Below are 13450 nucleotides of genomic sequence, written 5' to 3'. Positions count from 1 at the left end.
AAACCCCGAGTGTCACTGCTGTGTCAGTCTCCTGTTGATATTTCTTGGTTTGTTTTATGACATCTTCCAGGCCAGTCAAGCGTGGGGGGAAAAACAAAAAAGAGAGAATGTTTGCTTTTTGAGGCTGGATTAAGGGTGAGCTGGTACAAATCATGTCATTTCACTTAGTGGATCCAGAGCATTACAGTCTCTGTGATGCTGGCTCACACTCATGCTCATGCACTCTAAATAAGAACTAGCTTGGTCTTATTTAATAATAATTAGCTCGTGCTAATTCTTAATGCGTTATCATATTGATACCAATTTAACTGATGTTATTTAATTAAAGGGATGGACAAATTAAATCAGCCCTTACCTATCCATGTGAAAGAAAGGGGCTGTGTTGCAGCTTAGAGTCAGCAAGTTGCAGAGTGCTGGCTCCCCAAAGAGAGACCAGGGGAATGTGAGGTGTTGATCCAGTGGACTTCTGGTTAGGGACTTTCTGGATCTATGGAGAGAAGAACTAAATCTGACAAAAAACCTCCTAAACAGGGAGTTCTGGAAAGAAATGCATGCTTTTAAATGCATTTGGACCTTGCATCAATTGCCTGGGGGTGCAGGGTCTCTGCAGTGAGCAGGTCACAGTGCATCCCCACTCTGTGATGAACTGCAGTGGTCCCTGGGCTGTCCCTCCCCAGGGGACAGCCTCCCCCATGGCTTGGCTGGTCCTGCTGTGGCCAGGCTGCTGGGAAGTAGCTCACAGCACTTTTTCTTTTTTACTGGAGGCAAAAAGTAATTTCTTCCTCTGAAGGCCAGGGCTGGAGCTATCCTCTGCTAATGAATACAAACCATCAGTGAGCAGTAATGGAAAATCTGGGATGATGTGGCAGGCAGTGGCTTGCTTTCATGGCACCAGAAAAGCCCTTTTAAATTTAAATTTAGTAAAGAATTTAAAGCACATATAGGCAGACTCTATTAGCAAGTGAAATATTTGATCTTGGCTATTAATCTGTTATAAGAATACTTTCATTTCCTTGCCATGTGTATCCAGTGATAGACTTTCATAAATGAGATCACATTAAAATGTACTTTATGTTTCTAGTCAAATCTCTTTTATTATTATGCAAGTCCTAGTTAGGAAAAAAACCCAAAAAACAATTACAGAAGCAGACTAAGAAGAGCACATTATTTTAACTCATTTATACAAGTGAAATACTGCTCCTACTTGAAGGCTGTACATTGTACAGTACTAAACCCCCTGGGAAGACATTGCTCCATTGCAGCCATGCTACCAGATTTGAGAACATTTATGGGCAGTGGAAATACAAATAGAGTCTAAACCAGCTCATGTGGTGTGGGGTACTGCTATGTGTATATACACACAGATACACATATGTATTTTTATATGGAGTATATTCATATTGAAGAAGTATTACATATGGCCTCTGTCTTGCTGAAATCAAATCTATGTTAACGATGGTCCATAATTAATGTGAGCTGTCATTCCTGACACACTGCACCATGGGCAGACAAGTGTTTTAGGAAGTTTCCATGTGCCCAGGGAGGCTGGGAGGCTCTGCTGCCCTGGTGCTACCTGTGGACACGTGCAGGGATTGTGTCAGCCCAGCTGGGCCAGTGGCTGAGGGCTCTGCAGAGCTGCACTGCCTGCTCTGGTGGAGGCATTCATTCAGAGAAGGGACCACTGGCAGCCTGGAACCAGCACAGAGCATCATGATGGATGTTTCAGGGCGAGAAGGAAAAAGTGCTTTACATCTTATAACACACTTTGGCCGATTAGGCACAAATGTCTGTTTAAACCTTCAAATCTGGGCACCCAAACCCTGTCATAATCCTGCCACTTTTTGAAAGTCTTTTCACTCCATTCAAGCAGCCTGACAGAGACCCAGCAGGGGCCACAGCATCTGCTGTCATGCTGCTGGAGCAGAAAGCTTTACTTCCAGATTCACCAATGCTGTGGATCCAAATGCTTCCCCAGGATGGGGCAGCCATGGTGTACAGTGAAGGTGTACATTGACATCATGCTTTAGCTGAAAATCCAGTCTGGCGTCTTCCAGAAGAGGGTGCAGCTTGAGGCTTGAATCTGCAAACTGCAGGACACTTATGGATCATGTTAATGCAATTAATAAATTAACCTGAAACTCCTTGCCTGTGAATTTAGGATCCTGGCATGAGTCTGCTTTGCTTGAGAGCTGGCCAGAACAAACTGGTGCTTGGCAATTTACTCCAGAACATGAAGTGTCTGAGCCTTGTTCCCCCCAAGAGGCCCCCACCTCCAGGTTCAGTCCTTCCCCATCCAGGTGGGATTCACAGTTGGTGCCTCAGCTGTGCCCCAGCTCAGAGCCCTGCAGTCAGGGCAGAGAGCAGCCAAAAGGCTGATTTGGCACCAGAATAGCCACGATCATCTTTCCTGGAAGAATGAAAAATTGCCATCCGTGTCTGCTTTTAACTTTAGTACAACCTCAGTGTCTCCTCTTTTTTAATCATTCATAGACAGTGAAGATTTACAGCTGTTTGCATTTGTGAAGCCTCAGATTACTAACAGTCTCTGATTTTTAGAAAATAGGTTACAATAGATTATTTAGCAAGAGATGAGGAAATGCCAAATTTCAAAATCCCCATTGTCAAGGCAATTAAATACCTCGTTCCTTTTTGCACTTGGTGTACTGGGCAGCTGTTGGCAAACTGCTCTGCCCTAGGTCATGTGTCATGGTGTGAATTAACCATGTTCTAGACCATAAATAATAATGACAATAAGAGGCCTTAGGCGTGGCAGATGCAGGGATGTGGTGATGGTGTTTCCAGCAGACAGAGGGCACAGCCTTTCCTGCCAGTGTGGCACTCTCTCAGACCACCCTCTCCATGGTGAGCTGGGATTCCTGTGCCTTACAGAGCAGATTCTCACTGAAGTCAACAAGGCAAACAAAACACTTGAGCACCTGGTAGCCTGATTTCCAACTCCCCCCCAATCTTTCCTTTAAAGCAGTGGCCAATGACGCATTTGGAGATAATTAAAACAAAGGTTGAGGGGTTTTTGTTTTAATATGCCATGACTATTAGCAGCTGGATTAGGAATCAGCCAGCACAAAAGCAGCATACTTCTTATACCAGCTATAAATAAAACCAGGCTTCAAATTTGAAAGCAGGATTTTTTTTCCCTTTTACCCTTCCACAGAAGATCTTTTCTTTGTGCCAAGACTGAAATATTAGCGCTGTGTTCCCTCCTCTGTTTAAAAAGACCTCATTGCATCTAAGTGCCAAAAAAGTGGAATTCCTGAACAGCAGGTGAAAAGAAAACACAAGATCAAATGCAGTTCTGGCTGCCAAGAGAACCTGCAGCATGGCTTGGGGGTGCATGAAAAGTCATGCAGCTCCTGGTGCTGTCAAAGACTTCTGGAAGGTCGTCAAGGAGTTTTTTTCCAAGCATCCCACATCAAAAAGCTGCACAGGGAGACAAATCTGCAATACATCTTGGGGGTGGTGCTAAAGATACCAACCATCCACTTTTAGGAGAATTTAACTTTTCCCCATCATATCTATGGAAGCAGCTCTGTGTGGAGACCAGGGTATGCAAATAAATGTAAGTGCTCACACTGAGTGAACATTAGGCAATGGCTGGTTTGGGTCCATAACCCAGCAGGGAACTGTGGAAGAAATGTGTCTTTCTGAGCTCATCCTTGCACTTAAGGCAAAGGACACATATTTTGCTGCTCTTGGAACCAGCCAGCCCTGGCATTAATTCATATTTCTGCACCCAGCTGGACATCTGTAAGCCCAAGAATTTTTCTCTTGGGCTGATGCACCCTTTGGGGACTCAGCGAAGAAACTGCTCCAGCACTGCTCATGGTTAATGGCCTTCAGGAAACACTTCAGTTGAGCTCCTTGTTGATCATTTGCCTACCATTTCTTGTCATCACTGGAAAAGGCAGAGAGGCTCTGGCCCAAAAGCAGACATCTGGGATTGAAAACAAGGATTTGGGTGTTTCTCTGGGTCCCACTCTGCTGGCAGTGCTGGGAGCCCTGCAAAGTTCATCCCTTCCGCCCCTGCACTGGGGGCAGCACCCAGGTGAGGCTGCAGCACTGCCTGTGAGCAATGACAGATTCCCAAACACTCACCAATGCTTTCCCCATAATGGCTATGGCTGAGAAATGGCTGACCAGGCAGCAGCACTGGCATCACAGGCTGGAAGTGCTCAGGCCCATTTTCCCTCCTAAAAATCACCAAGCAGCAAAATTCTTTCAAATAAGACACACACTGGTGGGGTTGAAAATAATACAAAGTGCACATGCTCCTAAAGACAGCCTTTTTTTTTTTTTTATTTTAAAACTCTGCATCTGAAAACACCGTATGACAGAAAGCATTATATACACTGCAGTGTTTTTGGTATAATACAGTATTTCATACATCCATTTCTTGTTCTGCAAAAAAATTTGCTTTGTTGGACAAAGAACCAAACTCCCATTGACAAAGAATACAGCTAAGGCACATTGTTTCTGCTAAATGAAAGACAAAAGGGTGCAAAAACGGGTAGTGCAATAATTGCTGAAAATCACATTCTACTACAAGAAAAGCATTCTGACTTTGAACTTTGATTACTGGTCAATTTAAGACATTTCAATATCTCATAAAATACTCCTTTAAATAAATAGCAAAATATCTACATCTTTCAGTGTGTTCCATTTGAATTTCCAATTTTTTAAGCTTTTTTTTTCCCTGTATATACACGGTTTTCTTTTTTCTTATTCAATAGATTACAAAATATTTCTGTACAATTTTATGCATATTATGATCTATAACAAAATAGTTATTTCTTAAAACTATATTACCACCAGTCTTTGAAAATGACAGAATAGGAATAACTTATTATGGACTATGTTAGGCAATAGAAAAATCCAATCAAACCAAAACAGAACCAAAAGGACAAAGTCAGAAAAATAATTTCATTACATTGAATTAATTATTTTAGTTTCACAAATGTTGTTTTATATGTAAACCCTTTTCAGTTGCCTTTGGGTTGTATCCACATGTGAATACCAACATAGGACGGGATTTGGGATTCCTAGAAGCACTGCAGCCTGCCGGGAATATTGGTGCTACTCACTGAAACATTACAGTTCTCATGGAGGAAACTATTAAAGAAACCCAACATACACAAGCCTTAGCAGAAGTCATTGCTTTCTGCTGACTATGACAACCTTTGAAAGAAGCTCCAAAAGCCAAATTTATGGAAATGCATTGATGACTTAGACAACACAACCATGTTCTAAATGTACTGTTAGATTCCCAACCAACACCCAAAATCTGGCCCTACGTGGTGATATTCTTCAGATTTAAGACCATACCATTAAGAGGATATTTCTTCTCCCAACTACCAGTACAATCTGAGAGGAATGCTACTACAGCATGTTAAAATGAGTGAAATTACTCTACAATTTGTCTTGTGCAACTGAGAGCAGTCTGTCCTGTTGTAGTCTGAAGATAAATTAGAAGTTACTAAGTTTGTACTTTGTAATTAAACCAAGTTCCTTATCTACAGTGACTTGCAAGAAACAGAGCTCATAATTTCCTAAGGTTTATATGAATGTCTGAGACTTCCTTTTGCCCGAAGGGAAGGTCATTTTCTTTCCTTAAAGACTGCATTTGTAAGCAATTTCCATTGTATTTGTGAAGTGTAAGCTGACAGCAACACAACTGAGCTGTAATAGAAATCTCAAGGTGCCTTTTATTCGTTCCACAACAAACAGAGAAAGTGAGCAAGACACAGACAACACCAAAGTTCCTAACACAGTTTAAGGCCACATTTAGAAAGGATGGAAGTAAGGCTTTAAGGGGCAACACACTGGATGCCACAATGGGAACAGACACCGAGCGACCCAAAGCTGATAGGATTCATCCACAGAAAAGCTGAAACAACACCCCAGTTTTGGCCAGCAGGTCTGTGCCTTTTTTTGGATCTAAGCAGGAAAATAAAATGAAATGCCATAGACATCCTCCTCTGGAGTATTCCCAGCAAACTGAAGGTGCTCTCATAGCAGGAGTGCTATTGTCTCAGTCAAGGGTGTTAATTACAACAGAACCAAAGCCAAGCCGAGTCATTACAATATACAAATGCAGCGCCATGAACCGCGCCTAGAATTGTCACTCTGGTATCAGAGGCACCTGTACAGTACCTTGCTGTTTATTTGGCAAGGTTACAAGTAATACTTCTAGGTTGTAACAAAGTAGAAAGAGAATTTGCATAGATTGTACATTCAGTTCAAGGAGATTTCTGGTACCTTTGTTGTTGTTCTCAGGTAAACGTGTTTGCAGACACAGTGAGGTAGCAGCTGTGGTAGCACCCATGAGCAAAAGAAGGTAACCAAGGCAGAAGCAAAGAGCAGAGTGATCAGCACACTACTGTTAGTAAGAAGGAGCGGAATCAGCGTGGTGCCTGCAGTGTCACATCATGAGGGTAACTGCTCCCAACCCCACACGTAACTGAGACACCCTAATGCTGCCCTGGTCCTGGGTAGCACAGGCTGGAAGGCCTTGTAGCCTCACTTTTAAATGCTCTCAGCCTGATTATTCTTTCCCTTACTGTGATGATGGTGGTGAAGGTTTTGAAGGTCAATCTCTTCTACAATAGACCTTCATAGGGAATTACAAATCAGAGTGTTTTCTTGCCTTTGAAGATTCTGCAGGAAAATGTGCTGTCCTACAAATTCTTCCTTGCTGTCCTCAATCCTAATTCACATTTCTTTGGCTCCTCTGTGCCTGGCTGCAGCAGCAGCTGCTGCCCTCAGGGCTCAGCAGCAGGTATTCCTGCTCTCAGGAACTCCTCCTGGGCCTCTGGAAGGGCAGTGCTCTGTCCTCTCTAACACTGTCAGCATCATCCCTGGAGCTGCCTTGGCAGAAGCCTGAGGGTTTGGTTTGGAAAGGCTTCTTTACATGATGTTTTCAATTGTCATTTAATATGGGCTTAAGTCCTACTAATCCTTAAGACTACACTGGAGGTCTTGAATGGTAGAAATAAAGACACATATGGATCGTTATCTTTTCACAACTGGACTGAAGCAAAGGCCAGTGAGAAAGGTTGCCAACCATGTCCCACCAGGTCGATCTTATTCTGTTACTGAACTGTCAAATAACCAAGTCTCCTCCTACATATATCAGATTCCCAGGCCTGAAAATCAGGACAAGGTAACTTCTGGCTTCCACCAACTCCTTCCTCTGTGCAGGTACTGAACTGACTGAAGGCTGCTCTGAAAATCCAACTTCCTTCATCTGCAGCTGGGTTTCTGAAGAAGCCTAGGGGATTTAGCTCACTCAAGTATAAAACTTCCTGCTCTATGGAAAATGCTGGATGGAGTTGGCCAAGGTTTCATGTGGCCAACTCCTGAAGCTTTGGGAGCTGGGAAGACAACAAGGAGGGCGTATTAGCCAGTGGCAAGATGGCAATTCTCTGATGCTCTGATGAAAGAGAACTACAGAAATCAACAGAAAGCTGGTCCTCATTGCTGGGCCACAAGGAACATCTGGATCTTGTTTATCTGGATCTTGTCTATCTTGTTTATCAAAGCTGAGATCTCAGGGCATCAATGGTTTTTAGCCTTACTGTGCAGAAGGAGCCCAGTTTGTTCAAAGGTTTGTTGCAAAGCAATTATGTAAAACTTTTGCAAAGTTTCAGCATCTTCTCTACCCTTTTTCTCTCCCTTAGGTCAGGTTTACACTATCCCTGTTCTGATTCACTGACTTCACTACTGTGCTCACTACAATCATGGCTAAGAGTGATGGAGGCCTCATTAGGATGGCAATTAGTGCTGCAGGAGATGGAGGGAAAGTGAATGCACATTAGTTGGTACTTTTGAAGGTGCTGCAGGATCACTGTTAATACACCATTAAACAACTGTACAGGCATTGTGCACTGAAGCCAGTACCCAGGAAAGTCAATTTGTAACACATGAATGCACATTCCTGTATCTCTAGGCTTAGCAATAATGAAGGCTTAACAACAGAGATACAGAGGGACTTTCTTGTATAACACTTGCTATCATGAAGGAATTGTTAAAATTCTCTGCTTGCTGAGAGCACAAAAAATGAAGACATAATTTCAATTCTAAAAAAAACCCCTTTGAATATCAGAAAATGAAAATGCAAATATTACTACTCAATGTCCAAATGTCATCAAAGAGAGAATTGGACAAATGTGAAAATAAACTGTCATTTGAGCTATTTGGTTTAGCCTTGGGGTTTAACATTACCATATAAACAGGTTTGCATAATGCTGAGCCTGACTTTGGACATAATTCATTAAATCACATATGTAGATGTTCTGCATTTGCCACATTCCCTCTCTATGTAATACAGATTGATCACAGGAGTGTTACATGGCTGTCATGCAGAATGGGCAGGGAATTTAAACAAGCAAAGCATTACACACAGAGGATAAATGTGTGCATATGGAAATAGAAACCCCTCCCATTGACAGGAATTTTGATCAAAGCAGGCTTCCAGCTGGGATCCTGTTCAGCAAGGATTGGCCAATGTGACTGGAAAAGAACACTTGCACATTCAGGTGAAGATGCATAACTCTTCACAGTGTTTTGTACCTACTGTGGGTCCCTGCTCTGAATTCTCCTTTTAACCAAATGTAACATCTGTGAAGTTATTCTGTTCTGACCATTGACAATCTTCATCCCAGGCTCCCAGTGCTGCCATTTCAAACCAGAGAAGCCACTAAGCAGGACTAAGTTGGGCTTAACAGCATCACCTTGGAGCCAGCTCTGATGCCTGATGCAGAGTCTGGCTTTACATGTTTTTTATTCACAACTACTGGAATTTGGAACTCTGACACTGAGTCTCATATATATCTTTTGGATCCATGTCTGCATTATAACAGCTACAGTAGAGGTGGCTGTTTAGGTCCAAGACTTGACACTGCCCTCAGAAGGTGTTCCAAACACAGCAGCTTATCCTTTGATGACTTCAAACAGACAGCATTTACCCCCAGAATACTGTCATACCTTTTATTTAAGCTGGACTTAACTCTGAAATCCTCATTTAGCACTAGCACTCTGGAAGTTTTGCCTGAGAAATGACTGCAGGATCAACCCCTTCAGCTCCACATCCTATATTTTAACAACAGCACTGAAATTGCCAGCTTGCTACAAGACTTCACTGTTTAAATGCTTCTTGCCTTTCAGAAAATAATCTCATATAAATTTTCTTTGAGATATTTTAAACCTAGCATATAATGCAAATGGATATATCAGCAACCATCTGTTTTCTTTCCCTTTTTGTACTAAAACAAAATAATTTGCACCTTATTTTTCAAATTATAAAAGTGGCAGCTTTTTTCCCTAACCACAGAAGATGTGATTGTTGTCACCTTCTGCTTGGTCTAGTTAATGAAAACTTACAAAAAAAGCACTTAAAAACATTCCTGCTTAAGAATAAAAACATCAGATTTAAAAACGAAGTTATCTGCATGCGTGTGCGTGGGTGCACCCCTACACATGTGCTTATGTGCAAGACAGACTGAAGATTTTGTGGCTACCTCAGGAGTCTTACTGAGAACAAGCACTGCCTGGGCTTGTTACTGGATTTCATTGTGTGCCTTAAATGTGACCTTCTTCATTTCATCTGCAGGGCTTGGACCGTGCAGTCACCGTTGCATCAGTGTGAATAAAGCCCTGGATTTCACAGTGAGGATTGGAGGTCCCCAGAAAATATGAACTTCACAAAGGAATGTTACATTAAAAACAAGCACTGTTAAAAACCCCTACTGAATAAGTAATAACACTGTGATTCTATTACATAAACCTGTTGGCAACCCTGGTTTCACACACGCTTGCCTCTAGAGCTGGTTGAAAAGCTGGAACATTATCTTGACTGGAAAATTCCAATCAGCTCTCATTGCTACAAACCTTCCTAAAGCTACTGCTCATGACTGACAAAATCAAGACAAAAAAAGAAAGGGAGGTGTGAGGGGAGGAAGGCCTTTTCTTAATAAAGGCAGCTTCAGTTAGTAAAATAACATAATCTTCAAGCTGCAAAAGCAGCACCTACTAATTAGTCATTGACTAAAACATAAATAATAAATACCTAAATTGTTCCTTCTATGCATCCATTTTTGTGCCAGATAAACATTTCAATGCTCTGCCTTAATGCCAGCACAGCTGACACCACAATTTCAAGTCCAAAGCAAACTGAAGTAGCTTTAAACCAATATGACAGAGATACTACAAGCCATGGGGATCTGTGTGTTACAGTCCTACTGCAAGTGTTGTTTAAAAGGGAATTCAACCTTCCTGTGAGACATGATTATGGAATGATCTAAGGGTCTGTTTCCCTCCTGATGCGCACACTTCACTCTCAGCAGAAAGTTATCCATGCACACAGAAGGGTGAACAGATACCTTCCTTTATTACAGCAACAGGACTTCTTTCCTAATTAACCCAATGGCTTTTGATGGTCTTTTTTGATTCTGTTGCTAACTAGAGATTAACACAGCAACAGCAACAAAGTGCATGTTTTTGCTAAGGTAAAATACGTTAGTTGGAGATGAATTTGTATATAAAACCTGTATTTTAAAAAGTTCTGGGAATGTAAATTCATTCTTCCCTCCTGTAGAAAATGCAGGCTGAAATGATACAAAAACATGACTAAAAAAGGATGCAGCCTGCTAGGAATTCTGAAGACAGGCAAGGGTAGATTGTTGACAGAATAAAGTAAAAGCATGGAGAAACATGTCATTGTTCTCCTTCCCCTGGCTTTGGGCAGCGACCCACATCCTGCTCAGCCTTCCAGGTGCCCTGGCAAAGCCTGCAAGGATCCTTCTTTAAGAAGAGGAGATCTGTGACCAAGGAAGGGAATTAGTGTTAAGACTTACTAGCCACTAGTCAAATTAGGGAAGAAACCTGTTGTTGCTGATTTAGGTCCCAATTTTATTATTTTACTGGTTTACAACTCCACTGCCTGAGAAAAAACTCAGCTCAGCTCAGCTCATGAGCAAAGGGTGTGAGCAGACACATCACATCCCACCCCAGCCTACACATACACACCTGCTCTACTGGCAGCCTGTGAAAATACTCAGGTACTGGTTGCTTCCAAAAATGCCTGCAGATTTGAAAGGGCTGAAATTCAAAAAACTTCTTTGTTCTTTAATGAATGCTCTTAGTACACTGACCCTGAACCCGACTGCATGAGACATAAAAGACTACTATAGCAAAACACTGGTTTCATTTAGAGTTTATCATTAAATTTGTCTTAAAAAATCTCTGAAAGGAATCTGAAAGTTTCTGCTTTTGCTCGTTCTCTCTAACTAGGATAACAGACATCAGCTGTGTCCAGAATTACTTTGTGTTATTAAAAACCCAAGTGAGGCTGTACCATAATTACTTCACATTCTCTGAGGTCATGTGGCCATACAGGCTTCAGCCTGCAGGAACCAACCTCCCCAGAAAGTGTGAGTAGAAGGGAATTTTGATGTGATTTATTCATTATAGCAAAATAATGAAAGCCTATGAAACAGCAGAGGCACGGACAAATTTATTTTAAAAAAGAACCCCTTTAGCAGCTGCTCCTTCACTGCCCTCCCCATGGCTCGGTGCTACTGTTTCCAAGCCCACAGGCTGGTGGGTGCAGTGTCACCTGGAATGGGACAGCACAGGCTGTGGGATGAGGCAAGCTGCTCCCAGCAGAGCTGATGGAGAGGGCAGTGCCAAAGGCCTTGTCAGAACTTCAGAACTTTTTTTTTTTGTTTTGGTTTTGTTTTCTTAAAATGAATTCTATTACAATAAGTAACAAAAAAAAAAGTAACTTTCCCTTAGGTTTCTGAAACCTGGTGTGAGATTCACAGAGAAGCAAGGTTCAATTCCCTTTTAAAAACCCATGCCGGGGCAGAGCGCAGCGGATGCTACCTCAGGCGGCCGTCGGGTTTGACGGGGCCCAGCTCGGACTTGGGGTCGGGGCTGAGGGAGCTCCAGGCGGTCTGGGCACAGCCCTGCAGCACGGGGCAGGCCGTGGGCCCCACGCTGCAGACGTCCACGGCCGACCAGACGCCGCTGACCAGCGAGTCCACCCAGGCGTCCAGGCGGGCGCCCACGAGCCCCGCGTTGCGCTGGGCCTGGTCGGCGCGGGCGGCGCTCACCGGGATGTTCAGCACCGGGTTCAGGCCCTGGAAGCTCTGCTCCATGTACGCGTTCTTTGGAGGCCCGCTGTGCAACTTGATGGCTTCCTCTGGAAAGGCAGAAGCAAAGGCCAAAGTCAGTGCATTGAAAAAGCCACTGCTGAGGATCTAAGGGTATGGTAAACAAAAAGAGCAAGGTTTAGGGGTGGGTTGTAGCCCATTTCCCACACGCTGCACCCCCAGGGGTTGTGCTCAGCTTTGGCACTCTTTGTTCTCAGTACTATGGATTCTGCTCACTGTGATTTTCATCCTGCAAGTGATGCTTTAGCAGGCAAAGCTCTGACCCTGAAAGTAGAGCCATCCTTATTATCAACACATCTAACCAACCCCAGAGCTGCAGGACATCCAGGACTGGCTGCACCTCCAAATGAGGAAACAGTTCAAGGACACCGGGTGTAAGAAATCTGCCAACCCCTGTCAGACATCCAAGTGCTATTATTGATTTGTCTAGAAGAAAGAGCCAAGATCTCAGCCTGTTTGGTTGTGGGTTTTTTTCCCCCCGAACAGATGAACCTTGCCCTGCCGTGGAAAAGCCTCAACATTTGTTAGCTCTATCTGCCTACAAAACCCAGGTGGTGCCGTCTGTGGCACTAAAAGGACAACACCATGGTCTTGAACAGACCAGACCATAATGAAACACATGTAGCCCCAGCATGATTCCTGGAAGTGCTCCAGCCTCACTGGGAAAGTAGTCTCCTGTGAGAGTTATATTTTCAAGCTCCTGTGCTGAACAGTAGATCACAACCATTCCCTAATGAATGGTTGCTTTCCTTACCTATCTCAGCAAAATACAGTACAATACCCCAAATTTGCAATATTGCAGTAAAAATCAGAGTCAGTCTGTGACAATCCTTTCAGAGATCTAAACTGGACACTGTGGGTCAGGCTGCCCCTGTCAAAGGTTGGCTGACTTCACCAAGCTGCTGCTTATAAAATCAGGATGAGACCCTTGAAAAGCGTTCACGGACTGCCTGTTGGGAGCAAATTTCCAGCCATTTCTTTCCGCTCTCAGCTGCCTTCCCCAGCATCCTCCCTCTGGCAGCACAGAGGATATGTTTAGCTCTGCCAACAGACACACTGTCTAGAACAGAAAATGGGCCCATTCAGGCTGCTCCAGGCGAGGAAAGCCACCGCGCTCCGTGAGCGTCAGAGGCCAGGAATTACATATTCACAGCTACAATTCCTTCCACATGTCCTTGCTGCTTGCACTGCAGCCTGACACTGAGTCCTTTCTTCCATGCAGAGGACAGCATCTCAGGTGCTGGAAATAAATCCTTGTATTT

General features: G+C 43.3%; 1 protein-coding gene across 4 annotated transcripts in view; it reads right to left on the bottom strand.

The window, feature by feature from the left end:
- Window positions 1–4290: 4290 nt before the first annotated feature.
- The window catches only part of XYLT1 (xylosyltransferase 1), a 176735-nt gene continuing 167575 nt past the window's right edge, over window positions 4291–13450 (bottom strand). For all 4 annotated transcript variants that reach the window (XM_050980046.1, XM_050980047.1, XM_030229597.2 and 1 more), the window contains one exon: window positions 4291–12217. In XM_050980046.1, coding sequence (XP_050836003.1) covers window positions 11895–12217 — 323 coding nt within the window. In that variant the 3' untranslated portion in view covers window positions 4291–11894. The remainder of the gene's footprint in view (window positions 12218–13450) is intronic.

The sequence above is a fragment of the Serinus canaria genome, chromosome 14 (genome assembly GCF_022539315.1).
Source record: "Serinus canaria isolate serCan28SL12 chromosome 14, serCan2020, whole genome shotgun sequence".
In the NCBI taxonomy this organism is placed as follows: Eukaryota; Metazoa; Chordata; class Aves; order Passeriformes; family Fringillidae; genus Serinus; species Serinus canaria.
This window is presented reverse-complemented; position numbering and strand designations above follow the sequence as displayed.